The following is a 26,325-nucleotide window of genomic DNA, read 5'->3' as shown; positions in this document are numbered from 1 at the left end:
TTAAGTGTACTTATTAAATATTAATACTAAAGTAAATTAATAAATTTAACAAATTCTTTATCCTTGCAGAATATATGTATTTCTTAACATATTTTTTATAAATTTATTAACAGTTCCATATTCCATACGAAATGCATTATTTTCTTTGCTTTTTAGGCATAAATTTTAGCTTTTAACCTTTTTCTTCCTGTGATTCCTTTTATTATAATATAATAATATTTAGTCAAGCCACAATAATACTTATAAAGATGTTTTGCAAACTGTGCCTTTCTGTAATAAAGATACATAATCTAGTTTCCGACTTATATAGTCCATTAGTGACCTAATGGTGAGTGACTTTCCTTAGGAAACTGTGTCAATCGACGGGCCCCTTCGACGTCCCTGCCCCTCAGACCGCCGCCCCTGACAGGTGGTGTCAATGTCTGGTGGGTACTACACTTTATATTTTATATGACATTCCCATTGGCACTCGTTATCAGTTGGAAGCGATTCTCGCAGAATCCCGTCCCGTTTCTTCTTGTTCGTTTCGTTTCGCTTTCGAGGCGTCCAAAGTCCGGAGAAGGTGTTTACGGGTTTTCGATCACTCGACATTCCACCAGGATCTCGAATATTGCCCATTGACGTCAAGAGAGGCGGCCTTTCAAAAGCGTTATCAAATCTTAAAGTCTGTCTTCTGTCTTCTGTCTTCTATAGTCTTGTTTTTGTTTACGACTTTCTTCTTCGTCTGCTGCAGGCATCCCCTTTCTCGAGAACCCCACAGAATAACCTTTTAAAGAAAATTCACATTTCTAGGATAAATCTAGTAAGTTATATTAATAGAATCTATTATTAAATAATGGTGACTCATTATATAGTATTACTTCCGTGTCGAGTCAGCAGCGGATGCCTCCGATCAGCGATAAGGATCGAACTTTGATTCTGAAAATCGATTCCGGTTCAAAAATCCACTTGCATTGCAAATCAACTGAGGTGTTGTTTTTTTTGCTATTTTCCTTTTGACAGGGTCCAACGTCATCGTAGGGCCCCTGCCACGCCCACTTGTCACCAGCAAGTGTAAAAATACAAATATTTTGTTTACAACGGGCATTACGAGGAGCATATATAATAGATTATAGGGAAAATAGCAACTTAAAACTGGAATACACAATCCAGAACACTGAATATATTCAATATTGAATAACGATCGCTGCAATCGCTCTCCATGACATAAGCCCCCAAGGGGATTATTGTTTACATAGATCAGTGGCAGATCGGAGGACCATCGTTCAACAGGGTACAAAGTGTAAAGTACGCGAAAAATGTAACGGGGGGTCTTGAACTGAAGAGCCACAGGTATTACGAATGGATTTTAGATTATACCGAAATTCAGCTACAAACTTGTAAGTTCCGGTTTTCGAAAACACTTTTAACATTTAAATAATACTAAAATGAAAGTACTTTATTTTATATTGGGGCTACTATACCAAAGCCTTATTCTAATCTCATTGTTTTGGCACTCATTCCTTAGTGAATCTAGGTCACAAGACCAACGATTATACCCTTGAAATACCTAATCTTGAACAGCAATGAAATTACTCATAGTTCTTGATTGTTTAGTTTGAAACAAACTGTCGGTATGATTATTTATTTGCTAGGAAACAAATTTAGCGTAGAATTAATGTAAAATTATGGCAGATTTATATTAAATAGAGGACATTTTTTGGTTATGGCAGACTGTTGTTTAGAGAGCTTATTGTCCTTGAAGGTTGGTGTTTATCTTTCTGTTTCGTGGATTACGTTTCGTTCGGTAAGGAGTACAGCATACAGAATACAGAATACGGAGGGGATATCGTATATAATATTATGGGCTAGCAATGGCACTTAGGATTAGCTTAGCGTACAACTAGTTTAACATAAGGATCGCGCACACTGAGGATCACTCTGTGCGCTGCATGATCATCTCGATTTTATCGCCGGCGGCGGCGATCAGCGGAACAGTAAGGCAGCAATCAAAGTCCTGCGTCTTCATTTCGTTAACCTTGAAAGGAATTAAAAATATTAATAATAATTTTAATATTTTAAAGGTCCGGAGCTCACCTGCATAATGCGATCGAAGGGCTTCAGGAGACCGCACATATCCGCCGGCCCGCCACTGCGAATCCTGTTGATGAAGACGCCCCGCTCGTAGAGTCCATCGGAAACCGAGAAGCCATAGTCGTCGTACACCTTGTCCTTGTACAGGGTGACATGGAAGACGCGGGGCTTTCCATTTCCGCCATTGCCATTACTGCCAGCTCCACATCCGTTGCTATTTCCATTCCCCGACTCCTTGCTGGCCTCCGTATTCGCCGAAGGACTCCGCGGACGCCGCTGGACCTTCGCGTAAATGGCCTGCGTCTGCGGCAGATGACTGCCGTTGGCCAGATCGTGACTCCGCAGGATCTTCAGGTCCACCAGATCGCCGAGATTCTGCAGCAGACTGGTGGCATGCGAAAGGGGCATGCCCTGCACCGAGTGCTCGTCGATGGCCAGCAGCTGGTCACTCACATGGATCTGGCCATTCTTGTGCGCAATGCCACCTGTTTATAGGGATATGGATTATTATAAGATTTATTTGAACTATATTCTTGGGAAAACTCACCCTCCACGAGACCACTGATCGTGATGGGCTTGGTGATATCCTCGCTGCCAGCCAGAGTGATGCCCAGCAGTCCCCCCTTGGGCTCCAGACGCACCGTGAAGATGATCTGGTGCAGGCTGCTCCCGCTGCTCTTGCTGCTCGAACTGGCCGCCGATCCGTAGACCTTGTTCTCCATGGGCGGCGGCAGGGCGGTGCAGTCCACACTGGGGGTGAAGAAAGATATTTTTATAATTAATTAGGACTTTGGAACTTTAAGAAGCACATTGAATTTTATTGAGAGATTAATTAATATTTGTATTAAGTTTTTGTTTTTTTATTCAATTCAATTTTTAACATTTAAAAATACCTGACTAAAATGTGTGTGTTCTTTAAAAAAAATTTACAAAAGTCAATAAATTACAAATAAATTGCATTGGAAATAATATTTTTTAAGTGCTGAAAAACGCACATTATTTGTCAAATAATATGAAAGTTTTAAACACAATTTATATTAATTTAAGTTTATTTTAATATAAAATAATCAAATTAGATAAACAAAATTGAAAAATCGAGTTATTCCTTTTTAAACATTTTACAATTACTCAATAAATATAAGCTAAACAAATTATATAAAAATAAAAATGAAGAAATTGGTTTAGTAAACTTTCCTTTTTTATATGGTTAAAAAGTAAATTGATTAATTGGAAATAATATTTTGAAGGTACTCAAAAACCTTTCACTAGTTATCAAATAATTTTAAAGTTCTAAGCTGAATTTATGTAATATTTAAAATAAGTTCAAAAAGTCTAGTTGTTTCCTTTTAAGCTTTAAATTTTCTCTATAGATAAACTTAGCCTCACCTGGCATAGCGATTGAGCTCGTAGCCGGGATACAGCTGCTCCTGTTCGTCCTCCTCCTCGGGCAGCTCGGTGGTCAGGCTCTGGGTGTTGGGCAGTTGGTTGCTGGCTGCCCCAAAGGATCGGCTGTTGACGCCGGCGGTGGACCAGCCGTTGCCTGCCTCGTTGACCCCTCGACTGCCGCCATTCCCCGAGCACCCCGATCCGGAACGCAGCTGCACCGACTGCAGACTGGCGTCGTCCATGCTGGGCACCCGGAAGTAGTCCGGCTGCGGAGTCCGCGACTTCAGGGAGACGCAGTCGGCGTACTTGCCCGCCGTCACATAGGCGCTGCTATACAGATCGTGATCCGTGCTGCTGGACGAGACACCCATGCCGCCCATTCCCATGGCCATCGGTGGGCAATTGCTGTAGATGGGACTGGACATGGGCAGGAAGTCGGGCAGGACGATCCGCTTGATGGTGAGCGTGGTGAAATCCGAGGAGGCGGAGGACGCGGAGGATGAGGGATTCTGCTGCTCCTTGAGCAGTGCGTCCACATTGAAATGCTGCACTGGATGCTGGTCGACGGCCAGCAGGATGTCGCCCGATCTCAAAGAGCCGCTGCGATGCGCCGGACTGCCCATCTTGACGTCCGAAATGACCAGGCCGCCATGGCTGGAGCCACTCACACTCAGTCCCAATCCACATTTGCCGGCCCTCAGCAGCTTGACACTAAAGACACCACTGGCAGGCACCACGGCATCCGGCATATCGAACTCGATCTCCAGCTCCAGCCAATTGGCCGGCGGCGTTCCCGAGTTGTTTCCTGCTCCTCCGCGACCCGATCCTCCCTCGAGCAGCTGCCTCATGGCCCCCGCATCCAGGCTGTACATCTTGTTGATGGCCACAATGCGATCGCCCGCCTGAATGCAGCCACTGCGATCGGCCACCGAATCGTTGAGGATCTGGGCAATGGCCACAGCTCCTCCGCCGGCAGATCCTCCTCCTGCTCCTCCTCCTGCTGGAGATTCCCCCAGGATAATGCCCGCTCCGTGGCTGCAGTCGAGGAGAACGGGAAAGCTCTCGGCGCGGCAGAGGCCCAGACCCACCATGCCCACCGAGGATCCCGGAGTGTTGACCCCTGCATTCTCCAGCGGCAGGGAACTCTTGCGGGCGAAACGCTGACGCTGGCGACCCGCCGTCGAGGATTTGCGGGACTCCAGGGTGCTAAAGCTGTACTTGGGACTGCCCAATGCCGTGTGTCCTGGGGGATAGAAAAGGGAATACGAATTAGATGGCTTCTAAAGATCCCCCTTCTCTTAAATGAGAAATGGGAGTGGTGCCTCCTCATTCCAACACCTCCATTTCCACATTTCAGCTAAGTAGCTTCCATTCCCCCTTCCATTTCCACTGGATATCTAGTACATTCAATCACACCTCCCCCCATTGCCAACTTATGGAAGCTTTTAAGACCTTTGCCGAGGAGACTGGAGTTCTGTGATCCGCAGCTTATCCAAGCCAGCTGCGTGTCCTCTGCCCAGACCACTATTTATGACCTCCACTCTCCTCTATTATTTTCTATTCCATTTTGGTATTTCCGATTTGGTTCCGATCGATTGTCAAAAAACGAATGCCAAGTCTTTCGTCGTTCGTCTTTCGATTTGTTGGGGAGAACACACGACTCTGCGTGTTTGCTTAGCAAATGGAGGGAAAAACTTGGAAAAACAATTGATTGGCTGCAGCGAGGGTGGATCGATCGGTTCGTCGGGGGGGAGGTTCTTTATAAGAAATGTGTAGCTTTCAAAATTACATCACTTTTTAAGGGGAAATATGTGATTTCTATATGATTTCTTTAAAATATTTTCAAAAATGTATTTTGTAAAATGTATTATTCTTCTAGAGAGTTTAAAAGTTTCTTACTATATTATAAGGTTATTTAGGTATAAAACTCCATTCCTTAATAAAAATTACTCTTTAACTAGTTTTCAACAGTCAAGCATTTCTAATATAAAATATATATATAGATATAGCTACACACAAAAAAAAGGCATGTCCCCATAACGTTTTTACATGAAATACTCTTTTCGAGGTCAAATTTACTGGCTACTTATCAAATTGAAACTGATCTTAAATAATGTAAAATCGACATACGTTTCATATCGATTTTTATTTGGTTGTAGTAAAACCTGTGCCAAAAACTGGAACTGGAACCCCTCGATCTCTCCTCGCTCTATACTCTATAAGGCCTGGCGTCTCTATTGTTTCAGCCGCCACTTCTTTTTTTCAGTTTTTTTACTGTTCATTAGCCGTGACGCCCACGCCAGACCTTCGTCGCGCCGCTTGGGAGCCTGGCTGATTTGGCCTTGCAGATTTCGACTGGCCGATAGCCGAATAAATAATGGAAGGAGGTAAAGCAGGCAAAGGAGGGGGTTCGCCAGAGATCTAACCACCGTATTAACTCACCGCGACGGGCCAACGCGTGAGCGGGCATGATCTGCATCTGCGTGTAGCCGCGACCCGTGCTGGTGTCCAATATGGTCATCACCTCGTCGGGACTGAAGGCGGTGTGCTCGATCATTGTGTCGTCGATGGAGAGCACCTGATCGCCGACGGATAAGGCGCCGCAACTGGAACACAAATGGAGTACGGATAGAAACGGGGTCATGAGAATGGATTTTGCGTTTTGATTTGGAAAAATCCTAAAAAATAACTTAACTTACCGATCTGCAATGCTAGCGGGCAGGATGCTGGCTATAAAGACGCCCGTCGATTCCTCGATCTTCTCCCCACTGGATGGCGTACTCGAACCGGAACCGGAAGCGGCCATCGCCGGCGTATAGTTGCAAAGTACCAGGCCCAACTTATCGTTCATCGGCCGCTCGATCTCGATGATCAGCGGTCCCATCGAGAACTCAACGCTCTGCACCACGGAAACATCGTACTCGATGGTCAGGTTGGTATACCCGGAAACATGACCGCCGCACTTGATGATCTGTTGCGCCTCTGCCAGCGTTTTGCCAATAAGTGAGACCTATAAAATGATATGTGAATTGTGAATAATATTCTTAAGAATCTATTTGAAAGCATAGCAAATTAAATACAATTTTACAGAATTTTCTCTAGGTAACAAAATATTTTTAAAGGGGATTTAAAGGGAATTAAAATTATACAAAATTCTAGAGCTTATAATTCTTTTGAAACTAAACTCAGAAACCGCTTTTACAAAAAGTTAAAAGTTTTCCAACAATATACAAATGTGTTCCTTTAAATGTAAAATTTATTTAAGAATTTAAAAATCATGTTGAACCAAAACTTTTTCGGTATTGCAAAATTCTGGAGAAATAGGGAAAAAACAACCTAAACCGGAAACGGAAGTGTCACTCCGAATTCGAAAATCACTCACATTATCGACGCGCAACAAGCGATCGCCGGGCTTGATGCGACCGGTCTTATAGACGGGTCCATGGGGCCTCACATGGGTGACGATCAGCGGATAGTCGGCCCCGCCCCTCAGCGTCAGGCCCAGGCATCCACTTTCCCGCTCCACGGTGATCTGCGCCAGCTTCGAGGTCACACAGAGGCTGTTCTGGGAAACTGCTGCGCCGCGGGAAGAGGAAACACATCGATGAGTTCAATAGAGATGACCCCAATTCTTCGGGGTAGGCGAAATCGGATAGGCGCACTTACTGTATTCGGGCAGCGAGTACTCGATCTCCACGATGGCAGGACCCGCATCCGATCCTCCAGCGCAGAGCATGTTCATCACCTTCTGGTTGCTCAAGCCAATCGTCGAGATTCCATCGATCTGATGAAGGCGATCGCCGGGCGCCAAGAAATCCGCCGCATGGCCCACGGGACTCAGAGATCCAACCACCGGCGGATAAGAAAGATCGTTGCGTTCTGGGAAATAAAATATATATTAGTAAAATGAAATCTTAGTTCTATTCTGACAAGGAATATATTAAAAATGTAAAAATCGATAAAAGAAAAATTTAAAATTTGTAAAATATTTATATTCTTTTTTGCTTTAAGATTTTTGAATAAATATTTATGTATTTTCGGAAAGAGTTACGGTTTAAAAGATGATCTAAAAAATAATTTAAGTTAAATTTGATGTATATTTTCCTAACCACTTATATTTTAGGCCATTATATTAAACAATATTTGGGTGACACTTATAAAGTTTTAAGTCAGGTTGTTTTTTGTGTTTATAAACTTATTCCCATCTTTTGGATGACTTAACCCATTTTCCTTCATATTAATAATAACTTTTAGCTATTTATATTTATTAAACAATTAAGACAACTGATAACCAAGAGAACAAACCTCTGAGAACAAACCCCCCTGACTGGTCGACACCTTTCGGAATTAATTAATGCTCCTCCCGTTGACTGAAGCTTCTGGAGATGGTATATGGCCTCATGGCCCCCTCCCTTCAATCCACATTTGGATTTCCTGTGGCGACTCTGTCAGCGACTCGTCAGCCGACACAGAGGAAAAACGCCTGAAAATCGCGGGGGGAAAACACGATACTCGTATAGCGGCGCGTAAATAAAGAAATCGGGTAAAAAAAAAGAAAAAAGGCGACGGCCAGTAGTTTGGGGCCAGCCGCAATGAGAGCGCAACTGGCAAATTGCCAAAAAATAGTAAAAAAAAAAAATACTGAAAAACTAGCCGTCGAAAAATACAAAAAAAAAAAAGAATTTGCAAGAAAATGAGGGGGAAAAACGACGCGACGCTTTATGACAACACACATTGCAGACTGGCGACCACGGAGAACATGGAGATGATGATAATTTCGGGGATTGGGATTGGGTTTAATGGAGGCGATGCTTACGTCAGAGAAAGAACCGAAGGAGTACCCGGGGTCTAAGTCTAAGGTTAACCCGCCCCCTCGAAAAGAAGCAGACGACCCTTGCCCACTTCACACACCAAATCACCAAGTCACCAAATCGCCAAATCCCCAACGCAACAGATTAGTCAAGAGTACAAAATCCGAATGGGTGGACTTTATATTCTGAATCAGATTCAGACGAAATCAGTCACAGCTACAGCACGATTCGAGTTATTAGGATTTTTTAAATATTGTTATCTAGACAAATAAAAGAGTCCCCAAAAAACAGGGTCTTGACATAAGAATCTTAAAAAGAAAACCGAAATTCATATTTAATATTTTATGTAATTATTGTGACACAAAAAAAAGTTCTTAAAAAGTAGTCCAATCATTTAACTCCAATTTATTTTCCGATTCATTTATATATATTAAATATTAATAATTAACTCACGTAATGTATTACTTTATTGATATATAAAAACAATGTGAAAAATTCATTGATTTTATTTTTTATTTATTTATTTGTTTTTTTTTTTTTATTTTATTATCATTTATTTTTATTATAATATGGGGACATAAGAACGGTTAAAAAGGTTTTTAATTAAGCCTATATTTTGTATTGCCAAATAACTATAGTTTTGAATGCTACTGTGCCTACGTGTACATACTCATTATTATGTCTGGCATCGGTGCCCCGTCCCGCCCCCTCAACTTGCCCCTGGGGGTGGGTATTCTCTCTAGATTGGAACGATGATTTATTTTGGCAGCGACAACAGCAGACGGAGACACGAATACGGACGAATACGGTCGAATACGAAAACGAATACGAATACGAGTACGGAGCAACGGCATTATCGACGGACACGGAGACGGAGACGCGTTCCGCATTCAAATCGAATGATTCGGGGCCGGCCGGCCCACTTTGTCTGGCGATCGGCGGAATACAGCTATAGCTATACTGTTATATGGCAACAGACAAGAAACCACCCCGAAATGTTGGCCATGCCATCGCATCCCATTGCAAGCAATATCATAGGGCAGCCCATCGTAGACCCGACCCCATCGACAATACGATAAATCAAAGCTGAGCCCCAGAAATTGGTACAGCCATATGATATATGCGGCCATATCCGTCTATATGCTATTCGATATTTAAAGTCTAGTCTAATATTTTTTGTGATTTTTATTTTTAAAAGATTACTGTGATTCTGAATTATTTATTTCAAAATTAACACTTTTTTTACCTAAAATTATTTCACTAGTTTTGAATATTACAAATTTTACATATTTTATTTTAACAAATTACCCATTTTTAAGATATTTTATATACATTTATATTAGAAACAAAATTCAATAAAATATTAATTAATATTGCAACTCAACTTTTATCTGCCCCCTTAATAAAGAATCGGATTAGATCAGAGATTTCCATGGGTGAAGCAATCTTGATTAGCGACCCGCATAAACAGCGCTCCCAATTGATTTGATTGATTCGTGGCTCAATTTGTGTCTAATATAATTATACAATCAGTGCTGATTTCCTATGACAGCTGTCAGAAGACTTTCGGTGCTCTTCCCCCCAGGACCGCCATAAAGATATCGACTTACCCCACAGATCCCCAACCCTTTTTTCACTTTCCACTCGAGATGCATTAGTGGATACCCCCTTCTCACCTGCGAATGTGATGGCCAAATGCAGGGCATTCCGTGGCAGAGTGATGGTGGCGTAGGTGGTTCCCCTTTCCGGTGCCAATCCGGAGTCCTCCGATTGCGCCGGACTCATCGCCCGGTCCACTGAAAGGAAAAAGAAGTACAGAAAAGTTAAAGTACGGGGAAACTAAAGAGATCACACAGATCAAAGGAGCGTCGCTCGTTGACCAACTTCTTTTGCATTTTCTTAATCTATTCCGCCACACCAGACATCAAAGGAGGCACTGCCTCCTTCACGCCCACCTTCAAGATTCCCTCCCCTCAAATACCCACATATTGTATCCAATTCGATTCGGAGAATTCCCAATACAAATCGACGACCTTCGGCGTCGCCAAAAAAGCTTCAATTAAAATTCCGCCAGCGAATGAATCTCACTCGAGGAATTATAAAACCACAAAAACAGACATGTACATATAAATGTGAACTCAATTAATCTTGTACGATGCCCCCAAACATATGGCACAATAACAAAAACAGAAAAGGCCGAAGTCAAGAGTAGAAGTGGAAGCAAATCACTCTGGAAAATTGGGAAATCAAATCGAATGGCTTGATAAAAGACAAATGCCTGTGAAATGGCCAATTTTGCAATGAAGACCAAAAACTTAATCAACTTGAGCGGCCTATTTGGCCACTCGAAATATCGAAATATCGTAAAATATATGGCAAGAAAAGTACAATCAATTTTGAAATATTGAAAAATAAAATAGAGCAAGTAGTGTATTACAAATAATTTATTCTGTGTTTTTCTATTATTTATTTCAAAATAAAATAAAAATAGTTATTTATAATTAATATTTTTTTTAATTGACTCAAAGGAAAAAATATATTTTAATCAGTAAATTGTGCTTTTCCAAAATAAAAAGAGAAAAACAAATAAAATAATTGATGGTGAGAACAATGCGAGTAAAAGACTCTTTCCAGATTGTTTGCAATTAAATTACAAATGTTTTGGGTGGCAAAATAAAAAGATTATTCACTGTACCGCATACAATGTATACAATGTACCTCTCCCACCATTTCCTTCATTCAGTTTTTTGTATTTTTTCATTTTTTTCTGTGTTTTTGTGTGGCAACACTTTTTGTTTTTATTTTGGGGGACCATGCGGCGTATACGCGATCTGCTACAATTACGCCGTGTGTGCGTAACGAGTGAATTTCCCTCACGCACACATTGGCAAAAAAATTAAAACTAAAAACAAAAATCAACAAAAAAAAAATAAGAACACACGTGGCAACGTTTGACGCAAGCGGACGCGACTTTTATTTTCGAACGCTTCAATGGCGCATAAAGTTTTTCTTAATGCGCCCGCCCGACTATGAAAAGCAGCAACAATAATTAGGCAAAAGCCCCCCAAAAGAAAATGGAAAAACGGACGGAAAAACTAACAGGGGCAGTGAGCTGCTAAAAAAACGTAACGTTTCGCTTCATTTGTCCGACACACACACGAAATTTTCACATATATAGAGAGCTGATTCGCTATAATTTATTTTCATTTAATTTGTTTTCTTCGGTTTCGGCTTTGCTTCTTCTTCTTCGGCGAAGGAAAGGTGTGCCAATTTGGTTCAGTTGCACCTTTGGGCACACTGAAAACAATTTTAGTTTACCTTTTTTACTTTCACTTTTTCCTTCTTAAAATAAAAATGTATTTTAATTATGGTCATAGTTATTTCTTGAATGTATTAATATTAATGTTTATTAATAAACTATTTGTGAATTCCACAAAATAATTGCTTATCTACGTATACTTAATTTTACACCATAGTCAATATACATTTTATCAAAATAAAGGAAAACTATAAAAAAGGGGTACATTTTTGTTCAATTCAAAAAAACCTTAATAAATATTTTTATTATTTACTATTGGTTTTTATTTTTGGAACAATCAAAACAACAAATTTGGCCAAGCAAACATTTATCTTCTTATATCAGGTGTAAAATTTTACCTATTTTCTGCCTATCTCTCACCTTTTCCCTCCCTCCCCCTTCGTTCTCCTTTATTCTTTCTTTCCGTCTCCACTTTGATTCGCATTCGCTTTGAAGTGTTCACATTTCTCTCTGCGGCTTGTGTGTGTTTTTTGGATGCGCTTTTCATTTGCTATTTTTACATGCGCGCTTTTCATTTTCATTTTGATTTCCACTGGCAGGCAAAGGCGCTATTAGTTTTTTTCGATTTGTTGTTTTTTATTTTTCGGCTAGTTTGATTTTTCTTCGGTGCTTTTCTTATTATTTTTTTTTTTTGTGCTTTTTTTTGACATAATTCATTGGAGCCGCTGGGGCCGGCGAGCGGAAATTATATGTACGCCCGGTTTCATAAATAAATGTAATCAGAATTAAGCGAAAAGCGGGAAAAACAAGGCGAACACGAGATGCCCTGGAAGTGCTCGACATTTTCCCCCCTCGCTCGAGAAAATGGGGGGAAAAACAAGTCGAAATGAGCCAAGCGCTAAATGAAATCGAAAAGAGCCCATAAAATAGCCAACTAATGTGATGGAGTGCGTATGGATTTATGAAATACTATATACGCATATACATGTGCTGGAAACATATGGAGGTATGTACATATATACATATGTTCCGACTTGATTCCGGAACTGATTTACACATTCCCCAAATTCAGTTTTGAACGATGGCAAGTGGGAGGAAAGCTTTGGATTAGTGGGAATTTATTTACCAGTGGGAAAATGATCGATAAATAACCAACCCACCGATTATACCTGGTGCAGTTATCGATAATAAACGATATTTAGAAAATAGCATCTCTGTTCCTGTGATCATTAAATTCTTCCTATATATCTTTCAATATCCAGCTTCCTGCGATAATTGACTTATAAATATAATTACTCTACTTTATGGTTCCGCAGCTATTAAGTATTTCCGGGAAGAAGCCGACGCTTGGAAAGTGTCATAATATTAGGCCCAAATTAACTTATGGACGTCGTCTAATTCGCATTGCCATTTGCAGTTCCGTTCTGGAGAAGATGAAATGGATTTGGAACTCTGGGATCTCCAGATCGGTGGGGCAGTTAAAGTTATTTTTGCATTTTGCCCGCTTGTCGTGCATTCGTTTTTATGGCCACTCGCGGAAAAGTTGCAGGGAAAATTTATCGGCGACAGTTGCCAATTCCTTCTCTAGCGGAAATTGCGCTCATCCGAAAAGATTTCGGCGGGTGGGGGAGTGAAGTGGCAGTGCCACCCATTATATAGAGTACTTCCTGAACTCATCCTGGCAATTAGACATATCGCAGATAGTGTGCTCCGTGATTGAAATAGACCCCAGGCGATGATCCATTCGGGGTTGGGTTGGAAAATTGCACAAGTGCCGATCTAGACAGACAGCTCCTCCGTCGCTGGGGGTCGTCAACGTCAGAGTTTCCCAGCTTTGTACTCATCGCATACCCCTGCTCCCCAGCTCCCCAACTCCTCGATTTCACTTATGCCCTTTGTAGATAATGTTGTCTTCTGGAATGGTTCATTTGCCGCATGGAATTCCTCGGCGATTTGCCACATTTACTTGCAAAATAGACATCATTCAAGGGAAATCTGCCCAACGCGATCTGTTCATTATAAAGGCGCAAAAGGGGGCGAACTGGCATTCCCATCTTCTCTAAGAATGCGAGATCAAGAGGCTCTTCAGGCACTCCTTAAACTATCTGTCAATCAATAATGCTTATAAACATTTCCGAATGTTAAACTACAAAGGTTTAAAACTACTATTTCAATGCATTTAGAGTTACTAACTGGAGTATATAATATTATATTATTATATTTAGTACCTATCCTTATAAAAGAGTTTTTGGTATAAACTGTAGTCCCTACAAAGTAGATCTTAGATCCGATCGTTCGATTTGATTGAGTTGTTCCTGCAGATATATATCCAATTGACAGGTGCTGGAAGATCCATTTGATGTGGATGTAGGCCAAACAGCCAACTAATTGACTGATTGAGTGTGTGAATGTCCAACTGACTGACTGCGCGATGAGTATTGATTGATTGACATGCCAATCTATTGGCAACTTGACGCTCTGTTATTGTTTGCATTTAGCGGCGCTTTTCTCCACGCAATTTCCAGTTTATTTTTCTGGCCACAAGAAAGGGAATGGGTATTTTGGCTGAGAGCGTGTGTTCCAAAGGGGGACACTCGGCCACCAGGGGGTTAAGGGGTACGAGTCAGGGGTAAGGGGTTAAGGGGACCGGGAACAGAACCTGAAACTGCGTAGTTTTTACGTTCGAGTAAGTGCCCATGTATCCATTAACCCACAAAACGCTGACTTTGTCTGCACTACAAAAAATATTGCCTAAAAATAAATACATTTCTTAATATATGTAATTTTAGAATTTTTAATATATTTTCGTTATTTAAATTTAAGAAATTTTAAAGAAATTATTTTTAATAAAGTTTTAGAACTCTAGGTAAATAAATATAGGATTTCCTTAATTTTTATTTTCTTTTTAACTTTTGTTCTTATTTATAAAAATTGAAAGAACTCAGCTAAGGATTGTATCAATTTTAGGACTATTAAAATTTGTTCAGTTTTTCTCTGGCCTTCTGAATTTCAGCTTTATTTTTTTGTCCAAGTGCTGGAGACTTATTTATTAATGGACACGCAGAACAGGGCGTGAAAATGCGAGTATGTCAGAAATTTCACAATGGAATCTATTTAGCACAAGGCTCCATTCGACGCCCCCATCCTTTATTTTCCTCCCTTTTTCCCTTCGTTCGAAGACAACAAGAAAAACCAATTATTGCAAATGAACTCGAGTGTGGTTCCGCAAAAATGTCAACATCTGATAAAGCCGCAACAAAAGCGAATATCCGAGGACAGCCCTCCATGGGCGGCGGTGGCATAGGGGGTTTTTTTGCCAGGGGGGTCAGGCCCTGCAGCCAAAGTGCAACAGCCGCAACGAACTCAACTTAAATGAACCGAACTTGGCAAAAAAAAGGGCGACCCTTGCCTGCGAAGCAACCGCGAAAAAAACGAAAAGAAAAGTAAAGGAAAAACTCAAGGGAAAGAGGGGAAAAACGCAGCCACTCCATTGAGATCCTCGGGTATTTAGCAAAACGTTGACATTCATTTGATGACTGAGCCACAACACTAAAAAATAAATAAAGCGAAATAACAGAACAGCCAGGGATGCAAGTAGGCATTAAAATAAAATAGCATTTTAATGGGAAATATTAAATATTATGGACTTTAATAATACATCACTTAGTTTTCTGGAAATGTTAATTGGAAAATACAATGTTGTTAACCGCTGGGAAAGATACAACACCCAAGGATACAGATCCCTGAGTTGCCCGAGTAAACTGCATCCCTGGAACGGCAGTCAAGAACTCCAGTTCATGGCTGCTCGCACATCGCACATCGTAACAAATGTAGCTGTCGCTGCTCCTCCAGCTCTATGTGTTGTCTCCTTCTCAATGCGAAAAAAACACCCTTTCGCTAAAATATTTCAAGGCGCAGATGATATGGCTAAAAAGGGGGCGCGGCGCGTAAGGAGGCGGGCAGCCGCCACCAAGTCGCGCTGCAGTCGTGGAACTTTGCATCAAAATTGATTTACGACCATTTCGGTATTTTTTATGCCTTTCCAAAGGGGGAGTAACAGTGTGCCGACGCAAAACACAGGGAGTTGCACTTAAAAAAATTATAAATTAAGTGAAAAAATATACACATTTGATAGAAAATCTAAATTATGAAACTTTTTCAGTTCTCTAAATTGTATTTTTCCCAAAGATCTAAATTTTACACCCCAATAACCTCATTTACGTTAAAATCTTTTTACAATAACACCTAAAACTAATATTTTCAGTGCATATAGAGTCATAATTTTGTACAGAACATTTCATTTGCACATCAGCAAATGAAGGAAGAACATTTGACAATTTCAGCAGCACTTCTCATATCGCTCGCCATGTGCGACAATTTCCCCATCTCGCCACCAGTTGCCCAATATTCCGGCGTATCGGTGGTAAGGGGCCTCAGATTTATGCCCCGAAATGTTAATTACCCGTAACCAATCCCCGGCCGCACCAGCAACTCACGCACAGAACAAATCTCCCATTGATGATAAGACGGGATACAAATAGAGTTGCCGAAAAAAGGTTCACTTTGGATATCTTTATTGAATTTTTACCGTTGACAAAGCCAGAGGCGATAACGCTCCGACTTATAGAGCAGGAGCTGGGGTTAGTACTTCACGCAGATTGTCAAGTGGGCGATTGGAAAAAAAAAAGTCAAGCCGAACCATCATTAAATTTGTTTCGGGGAGGATGCATACAAATTTTTAACAACTCATGACGCTCGAAATTCAATTAAAGGGCCACCAGTAAAAAGATATATTTTCATATACAGGGAGATAGATCGCCGGGGAGGGCAAATGCTGGCGGTTATGAGAAGTAATGAAGTGTTATGCCGCCCATAATGAGACTGTGACAGATCACTGGATAGCCGGAATCTAATTTCCCAAAAATTGTACGCCCTTATTGAAAATGAAAGTGAATTTCCCATGAAGAGAACAGCATCATCATCAGGGAAAACCTCCACCCATTTTATTGTTATTTCGTCTGATAAAAGTAATTCGATCGTTATGAAATTGGATTGATTGCTGGCTAAGGGAATTATGTTGCTGAAAAATAACACTTTATCCCTAAAGGGTTAATATTTTTGTAATTATTTAATTATGTTTTTTATGTTGGTACAAATTAGGGAACTAGTACTAGCGCAATAATTAATAAGATCATCTAAATGAACAAAAAAATAATTATAAGTTTTAACTTGTTCAGAACTTTATTATTTCTCTTAATGCAATTTCCAATTCTAGTGGAGTTTTGTATATGAAAATATGGGAGATTTACTCAACTCGTCTCTTGATCAATGACTATATAAACAGGAGCGAATTCAAATAAGACTATATAGATTGTATTTATTCACTGAAATATTAGCATTCATAATTAACATAGAAAACGAGCGGTATGGACTTTGAATGCTTTATAATTTGTGGTAGTTGGGGAACAGGAGTTGGAAATTTGGTTGGGGGCGTAGTACAGACAGACAACAAATAATTATGGCAACTGCTCAGTGAGTGCAAAAGAAATAAGGAAGCGTAGTGAAAAAGTGACAGGGGAGTTGTCATCCAACAGCAGACTTTACAAATTAATCCAAAATTCAAGTGGTAGACGCGACAAAAGGAGCAAAACACAAACAATAACAACAACAAATTAAATTAAACGTGTGCTGCAAACAGTGGCGTAGGTGGGATTTGGAAAAACAAGGGGGAATTTAGAATATATTTTTTTGGCATTTAAATAAGGGGAGATCCTGAAATGAGGCTTTTAAAATGAAAACTCAATTTAGTAGTTACATCTTAGGGGGTGCTGAACCCGCCTGCATCCCCCTAGCATACACCTCTGACTCCATGACTGTTGTTGTTTGTGTTTTCTGTTTTTGTTGCTATTTTTACACAGCGCTGCACCATCAGCCGTTGAAATTGTGACATTTTCCCTCTCTACGCATATTTCTGGATGCAGTAGGAAAATGGGGAAAATGGACGGGGGAAATGGAGTAGGATGGCGGGAAAAGCGGTGAAAAGGGGGTGTGGATCGTGCGCATTGTGAACTGTCTCACACAAAGGACAGCGTCTCGTAGAAAATAAATGTATTTTCAATTCCAAAGTGTTACTTCTCTAAAATAAACTTAAGTCACGTTATAAAAAATTAATTTTAAAGGAGAAATACTTTTCTTAAAAGTTTCTGAGCTTTGTTATAGTTTATCAAAATTCTTGACAAAATGATGTGAAAAACAAATTATTTACAAATATCTTTCATCTTTATTTATCTTAATTATAAAATATAAAAAACATTTTTAATTAAAAAAATGTGCAATATTTATTTTAACCTTTTTTTCATTTTATGACGGTATCAAGATAAGAACCTTTACTGTGGATATCAGAATGTGTATATAAAATGTGTGACTCCCTTGCTGTCTGCATCTCCATTTCTCCCCCCTTTCCCTTTCCCCTTCTTTTTCTCCGTCTCTGTTTGTGTTTGCTGCTGAGTGACGTCGTTGTGGCAGATTTCGCGGCAGCAATAGGAAAATTAAACAAAAATAAATGGCAGCAAAATGTTTGCAACATGCTACTGTAGCGCAACAACAAGAAATGCATAACCAATTTGTTTACAACAACAACCATGGAGACCACACAAAGGAAAAGTGACCATAAAATTGGTTTGAAATTGGTTCTGGGGAGGCACAAAAGTAATTGCCAAAAAACAAGAAGGAAAAGTTTAAAAACTTCAAAAGGAAAGTTTCTTGAAATTAAATACATTTCTACAGGAAATTGCCAGAAAATGTATTTCTTTCTTTGTCAAAGAACATTAAATATATTTGCCGGAAAATGGAAATTTTCGTTTGTCAAATTCGGAAAAGTAATTATTTTGTTGCAAATGTTCTTCTGTATTTTTGTATATATTATTTTTTGCATTTAAAAAGGCCTAGGTAATATTATTAAAACATGAATTCATTTGACTAGAGTGAACCCTATTCTTTGTGATTTCATTTACCGGCCAGAGTTCAACGGAAGTGCAGTGAACTTTTATTCAGTTATTGTGGCGCAACTTTATTTGCGTTATCAGTTGGCAGTAGCTGCCACTCCACTCCGTGCACCACCCCATTGTGCCTACGCGGCCCACTGTGCACGGTGGGGCTGGAAAGGGGTAACAGGCACAAATGTCATTTGCCTGCTGTGCCGCTTTGTTTACGTGCTGCTTCTTCGTCGTCGCTTCCGTTTGATTTGGCAGCTTTATGATATGGGGGCCCCAAAGGATTTTCACGCCTCCCAAAACAAAAGAAGTACTCTTCTTTGGCACTCGAAAACAAAGCACTCAAAAATCAGTGCCATAGGCAGCATTTTAATAAGGGGGATCTGCGTTCGTAATAAGATGATGTATATAGTGTTAAATATTTCGTTGCATATCCTTTTTAAAATGTAAAAATAATTAATACCCTTTTAAATTTTTAATGCACAAATTAAGAAAAAGTCTTTTGAAGAAGGCAGGGGCTCTCTGTCCCCCCTTCGCACGCCCCTGTGATAAACAACACCAACTGTTGGATGGTCCGAGGAATCCCACTCGCTCTGTGCTCATTTCGTTTTAATTGCGTCAAATTGTTGAGTTCTCTTCGGCTCTCTTCAGAATCCCCTGCCACGCCCCCAACCAAAAGTTAACTCCCCCTGCCCGCTGCCCATGTCCGTGCCGCATCGTTGTTGCCTTTTTGTTTACACTCGATGGCCGCAATGTGGCGAAAAATAAACACACACACTCGCACACGGGCACACACGCGGAGAAAACTCTTACGCACATGGCATGAAAATTGGAAAAGTGGGAAAAGTAGAGGGGGGATCTTTTCGATTGCCCAAAAACGAATGGGGAAGTGCAGCTGGATGAGTCTTAAGAGGGCGGGGGGGCTACGAACGGGGAAGTGCCGCGCGACAATGGCAACAATTCCTAGCTGTTCTACACTCAGAAAAAATGCTGGTAAATCCAAATAGATGTAAATAATTTCCATAAATTTGAAAAACTTTTAACAAAAAGCAAAGAAAATAATTTAGATGGTTTCCAAATTTATATTTTGTAGGTGATTCTAACAGTAATTTTCTTCTACTTGTTGAATTTTTTTATTTTTAATATTTTTTATATCTCAAACAATTTTTGTTTTTGTAAGTGTAAGGAAAAATATTTAAATATTTACCCATAGGCACAGACTTCTTGTCGTCTGCAGTGAGTTAACCCGCTCCTTTACTTTGACGCCCTTGCCCATCCATTCAATTCCCCAAACTCCCAAAAATCCCCCGTTTTATCCATCACATATCACCCAATTCCTTCGAGTACAAATAGTGAAATAGACCGGGAGTTATGGAAATCCCTGGATGAGGGAATCTTCTCATGATTTTTATTGTCCCTGCATGGCATATAATCCCCGGAGAGGGATGTTGGGAATTGGAGGAGAAGCGTGGGTCTCCAGGGAGGGAAATAAACCCATCAACGACAATGAAATGTCGCGAACGATGCAGGAATTGCAGCAAAACAGAAGCATACACAAAGGAAAATATATACATATAAAAACAGTAAAATTAAAGTGTAAATTAAATATTACCAACATAATTTTTAACAAAAAAAAATGAGATTTTAAAATATTTCTAAGTTTTAAACAACATTTTTAGCTATTACTTTTTTAGAACCAAGGTCATAAAAACATCAACAATCCCAGACTAAGGAATAAAAATAAATTCATCTTCATGACTCCCTATAAAAAAAGTCCTCCGTACATAAAAAACAAATTTACATACGCTCAATAAATGGTTAAATCACAATTGCTTTCAAATCAGTTGTAAATATCGAACACTTCAATTTACTGGTCATAAAAAAAAGGAGAACCAAACGGGAAAGTGAACAACAAAAGCCATACTCAAATAGATAGTACCCGACCCATTTCCATTTGGTGTTTTACTTGTCTTTCGAACACTCACGCGATGTTCAATGCAACTCGTAAAAAATCAACATATGCAACTGAAAATCACATAAAACGTATCTCAAAGAAAGGAAAACTCGTGGTAAGAGGTAGGAAATGCAGGGAATTATCCACTATCGATTCACTCTTGATTTTGTCACTGGCCATTATGATAATCACTAAAATTCCATAACTTTAATAGCCTCATAAGTTTGCCACTTTTTCCATGTCAAACGTGATCTTTCTCCGATTTAGCAGCATAAAAAGGACTAACCGAAGAAGAAATTTTGACAATAGTTGTATTTAAAACTCATATAGGTATTTATACCGTTGTCCAACAATTTTTTCCTAGTTTTATTGTCCCGAAATAGCAGAAATAAGTGGAAGCCCTGCAAATTTAGCTCATATTCCCATCGCCTGTCAACACATATGATTTTATCTGTTGATCTATTATTTCAATCCGACATATTTCAAGTAGTTCCAACTCTTTTTACGATTTCCAATGTTTTGTCGTTGATTTTATGGGCATTTAATGTGCCATAAAATTGGACAACAAAGAGAGGGAGGCTTTCGAAATGAGGGTTTTTTTGTTTTTTTTTTTTTGGTTTTGGGGGAGTTGTCATCTGTTTGATTTCAGTTTTGGGTCCGATTTGGATGCATTGGCCTGGTGCATCGACATTGAACACCTTTCGATGTTCTCAGGCATTTGTTTGCATTTCGGGGGAGTCAAAAGAGCAGTCAAATCAATCGCTTCAGTTGTTGTTTTTGCTGTTGTAGCTGTCATTACTGTGTAAACAAGTGACATCTGGTCATCCTCCCCCCTTTTTGATCCCCCGTCCGTGGATGAGTGCACGCCTCTGTTTGCCATTGGATAGCATATAGCATAGGCAGCCAGCAATTGCAGATGCATCTATATATGTGCGTGCTTTTATATTTACGGAGGGGCCAAAACAATAGCAGATCAAATGTTATGTGTTTTCTTATCAAGCTGTCTAAATAAATTTCATGTTTTTGTATAGGTACATATAAATTGATTTCCGAATCATTATGTATGCACCATAAAGATTTATTGTTTTTTTTTTGTCGCAAACACAGGTCCTATCTATAAATCTCGAAATGGGGGAAAACTATCCAAATTATTTTTTTTTTAACTAATTTTAGTAAGTTTAAAGCACAAAAAATATCAGCAGTTTGCAATTTCTCGACTTTAATTGTGTTTTCCCTTAAAAATAGAATATCGAAAATATCGAATGACAAAAATTTAGAGTGCTATTTTTTTGACCCCTGCTGTGCGCCTCTATCTAGGCGTTTGGCATTAATGGGCGATTGTCTGGCCCAGTAAGCAGCCGCATCTACATCCACATCCACCAACTTTTCCACCAGCAGAAGCTGCATTCTGGCCAGCCACTTGGCCTTATCTACCAGATACAATCTGTGGCATTCCGCGCAAGAAAATTAAGCAATGAAAAGAAGGGGCAGGCAGACCCAGCAACAGCAACAACAACATCAGAAATATTTAATTAAATGCTTAATTACGCTTGCCATGCCATAAATTCATCAAATGCAATTTAAGCCCGCGCACACGAACAGATGCAGATACTTTTTTGTATCTTCCTCTAGTCTCCACTTTAACCATTCCGTATCGGTGTCTCGTTCGCCGCTTTTCATTCATTGGAAAGTTCAGTTGAACTGCAGTTGCAATTGGAGTTGGTCCATAATTTTACCCCTCGTATTCCTTAACTGACATAAATCGCAGCCGTCCTGGCGGCACTTTTAGATCATTAATCCATGCAAGATCAGCAAGAGATCGGAACAGAACAGAACAGCGTTCGCGGAACGGCCTCTAAGATCCTCTAAAAGGGGGGATAACCTTCTATGGATCCCATCTAGATCTACGCTTTTGATAGGTCAGAGTTGAAACAGAAGCATGGTGGCGAGAATCTCTTTGAATTCTATTGTGTTTGCCTTTCTTGAAGGTAGATTTATTTTCCTCTGATGAAATAAGTAAAATTCTCTGTATTCCTTTTCGAGATTGCGCAATCCATTCAATTACGCCTCAATTGATGGCAAATGCATCTGATCAACTGCTTATCTGATCAGCTCCAATTAGCCATGATATATGTATCTATATAGCCCGATCCGTTGAACTCCACTGATTTGGCAATTCAATTCGATTGCCATTCGAGGGCCGGGTAATCCATCAAACTGCCTGCTGCCTACTGATCCCAATGAACCGAACGCTGGGAAATCAGGGGTCAGGTCACCGAGCTCCATTGGCTCCATGGGGGGTTCTTGGGGAGGGGGCGTTGCAATTGACAAATTTCGAGCGATCGGAAAATGAAAACGAAATGCGAGCAATTACTTTTAATTGAAAATGTCAAACATTGTCTTGGCCCGCAAGTGCACACTGAGCGATAAAGTGTACAATTAAAATAAGACATTTAGAAGAATTAAATACAACTAAATGTATCTAAATTAAAATTTATGGATATAAATCTTTCAGTAGCTGAATTTAAAATATATTATTTTTTATTTCCTTAGAATAGAATAATTTACAAGATGGACTTAAATAACTTGCAACACAATATTTCTATGTACAATTAAAATAAGATATTTAGAAGAATTAAATAAAACTTAATTTATATAAATTAAAATTTATGGATATAAATCTTTAAGTAGCTGAATTGGAAATATATTGTTTTTTATTTTCTTAGAATAGAATAATTTACAAGATGGACTTAAATAATTTGCAACACAATATTTCCAATCAAAATAAATAGATTTTCAGCAGTGCCCCCAGCTAGCCGATACTCGGATATTGAGATACAAATACGCCGTCGGATATTTGTATACAAATCTATATCTAAAGTCGAGCACTTGAGGGCCGTACGCAAGCACCTTGGGCGGAAATGCGATAACCCTGAGTGGGCGGGGAAAAAGCGGAAAGTCGGAAAAGCGGAAAATGGGAGCGCGCACATGTTGGGCGCCTTTTAGAAGATTTTCGGTTTGCCTTTGTGTTGGCCATTGCTGGGGATAGGAAGTGGATGGGTTTTGGTGGAGGAGGGGTGAAGGAAATTGGAAAATGGAAAGTAGGAAAAGCCCATCAGACACTTACCGGATAACATGGGCGCCAAGGCGGTGTCCGTCGGCGGATGATGATGTCCATTGAAGGAGCTGTTGTGCGACTCCTGTTGCTGCTGTTGTTGTTGTTGCTGCTGTTGGTCCTGTTTGAGGGCCGCCGATTTTCCAGGCACACAGCCCACAATGGGCTTCTTTGATTTCCACAGTTTCATTTTGAGTTTTCTTTTCTGCCACTTCCCATCCAAAAAAAGTGGGAAAACGCGATCTTTACGATTTTCCACAACTCATGGCAGATTTGGCATTTTCACAGTAAAAAAAAAAAGGATTAAAAATAAAAAAAATAATAATTGCACAGTTCGAAATCGAGGGGGGATTTCAAAATCAATTCGCTTTCCAATGGAAATTGGGAAATTCCGAAATTCAACGCCTGCGACGGCGACTGCGATGCGACTGAACCTGAACGATGCGCGCACGTCCGCGGAACACGGCCCGAAATTGCACAATGAGCGATCTTGCCGCCAGTCCCGCTCGCTCTTTCTTTGGCCGCGAGAGCGCACCCACTTCCCCCTCCCCCTCCCGGCGGACGACAGGGCGCACGCTCTGCGCTCAAAGAATTTCTGGGCGCCGCACAGTGGGTGTGCTTCTACAATAAGCGATAGAATATCATGTCTATTCTAAAGAAATATATCTCTCCCACTGACAAAAAAAACATTTTAATGTATATGAATAAAAAATTTAATTTTAATGTATCACATTTTAAAGGGGTTTACCATTCATAATTTCTGTTCCTAACATTACATATTATTAGATAAAAGTTTAAATATTTAAGTATATACAAAAGTAGGTTTCAAATTAACGAATTTTCTATTATTTAAATACTTTGTAAAGAAGAGGAACTTATTTTCAATTATTTCGGAACTATAAAAATTCTACACAGAGAAAAAAAGACCAAAAATTGTCATCAATGTGGTATTTTTTCATATCAATTTCGGTCCCATCTGGGTTCATATCAAAAAGATATTTCCGAACATATGATTTTGTACCATATTGATATGAAATGGTACCATTTTGTTATGGAAAAAATGATATGAAACAATATTAGTTCCATATTTTTCCGTTTTTTTTCTCTATGTAGAAAGAAACTCTCCTGTACCAATTTATTGAATTTTTTGCTTCTATTCCATAGCTAAATGATATTATGCCTGCTTAAATTCGAGTCTTTCAAGTGATCGTAAAATTGTCCTTAAATCCATTTTGTCCTTTTAGTTTCTAACCACAAATATGTGCCAGGAGGCCCACAGTGCAGCTCTCTCTCTCGCTCTGCCGTTTGGATGCGTGACTCACACAGACACTCGTGTGGAGAAAAGGAAATGGAAAGGAAGAGGAGAGAGAGTGACGCGTAAGTGGAGCACTTTTTGGGGAGTTTGGCGATTCGCGAGAGAAGCACGCACTCTCTTTCGCTCTGCCTCTCGCATGAGAGTGGCCCATTGGGGGGAGCACTCAAATCAGAGCCCGCCACTCCAAAAGCACCGTTATGAGCCCGCTGATGAGCCGCAGGCATGACAATCAGCTGCTTCTGTTAACCGTTAAGCGGTGGCCAAGAACGGGGGGCTCTTAACCCATGACCCCAAACACTAAACAACAGTGGCGAAAAAAAAAACTAAATGCCCCCAAACGGGTGTCGCGAATTTGCTAATTAGTCACGAAAAGCGCGACGGCAACTGCTCGAAATGGTCAACAAAAACAGGACAACAAAAAAAGCAAAATGAACCAAATTGGCAACACGCAACCAGCGGAACATCTGCTAATGACCACAAGACAACAGCTGCTATTAGCCGTGCACTCCTGCGATACCTCAAGGCCCAATCCAGATCATATAATACCAAAGGAAACCCTATATTAAAATCAAAACCTAATTAAATTGTACTTACAATCCAGATAATGTACCTAACCCACATAAAGAACTTTCTAAAAATTAACAAAATAATGTACTTCATTTCCAGAAATGTAATTTTATTATATTCTATTTCTTGTAAGATGTTCGGAAAATAATATTTTTAACCATATAATATAAAATCTCAAGAAAGTTCTTAAGCTTCCTTCCCAATAAAAATTGAATTTTCACTTATTATTTATCAGCATACATACACACAAAAAAAAAACTTGGTAAAATCAACTGTAATAATTGTCAAACAGGCCCCAACCAGCAAAATTGTCAATTCTACTAAGTAAATAGTCACTTTCACAACAACAAATACACACAATTAGCAAGGACACAAACCCAAAGCAAAAACAAAATACACGTAACTATTTTAATAGTTACGCAACTATCTTTGTTGGTCAATTTTACCAAGCAAATTTTTTTGTGTGTATGTACATATGCTGTTCTGTTGTATTTTTGTAAGGCTGGAATGTTGTTTACATATCATGTCAATGTTGCGATCAATCAGTTTTGGGCAAAGTAAATATATCAACGGATATTTACGCCAGATGCGCCCGATACCAAATCTTGACCCCGAGGGCAATGACATGAATTTAATTTCCCTCTCGTTCACCTATTAATACGTTTACATTAAATCCTCTTTAATTGCAAGTACAAATGTGGCCACCTTTTAGGTTAAAGCTGCGGATTTACGGGTGATTCGGTGAGTTCCGTTCCGCCAGGAAATAATATTCCGCCCCTCTATGCAGACATATATATTTTATTTTTATGCGATTCCCTCTTCCGTGTTAAATGCTTTCTTCCTCTTTTCCTCG

At 39.8% G+C, this 26,325-nt stretch overlaps 1 protein-coding gene across 4 annotated transcripts; it reads right to left on the bottom strand.

The window, feature by feature from the left end:
- Nucleotides 1-1,559: 1,559 nt before the first annotated feature.
- Grip (Glutamate receptor interacting protein) lies at nucleotides 1,560-24,053 on the bottom strand. 4 transcript variants are annotated; one of them, XM_017153812.3, is made up of 10 exons: nucleotides 23,603-24,053; nucleotides 9,947-10,066; nucleotides 7,126-7,338; nucleotides 6,842-7,032; nucleotides 6,159-6,469; nucleotides 5,902-6,065; nucleotides 3,460-4,702; nucleotides 2,621-2,823; nucleotides 2,077-2,558; nucleotides 1,562-2,017 (listed from the first exon to the last, which is right to left on the bottom strand). In XM_017153812.3, exons 1-10 carry the CDS (start codon nucleotides 23,778-23,780, stop codon nucleotides 1,916-1,918), a joined length of 3,207 nt encoding a protein of 1,068 aa, XP_017009301.2. In that variant the 5' UTR covers nucleotides 23,781-24,053; the 3' UTR covers nucleotides 1,562-1,915. The 4 variants fall into 4 exon arrangements, with proteins under 4 accessions (XP_070075105.1, XP_070075106.1, XP_017009301.2 ...); XM_017153811.3 differs by having other exon boundaries at nucleotides 1,563-2,017; nucleotides 6,842-7,035; XM_070219004.1 differs by lacking the exons at nucleotides 9,947-10,066; nucleotides 23,603-24,053 and adding an exon at nucleotides 8,371-8,399 and having other exon boundaries at nucleotides 1,560-2,017.
- Between the last annotated feature and the right edge of the window lie 2,272 nt (nucleotides 24,054-26,325).

The sequence above is a fragment of the Drosophila takahashii genome, chromosome X (assembly GCF_030179915.1).
Source record: "Drosophila takahashii strain IR98-3 E-12201 chromosome X, DtakHiC1v2, whole genome shotgun sequence".
Taxonomy (NCBI): domain Eukaryota; kingdom Metazoa; phylum Arthropoda; class Insecta; order Diptera; family Drosophilidae; genus Drosophila; species Drosophila takahashii.
This window is presented reverse-complemented; position numbering and strand designations above follow the sequence as displayed.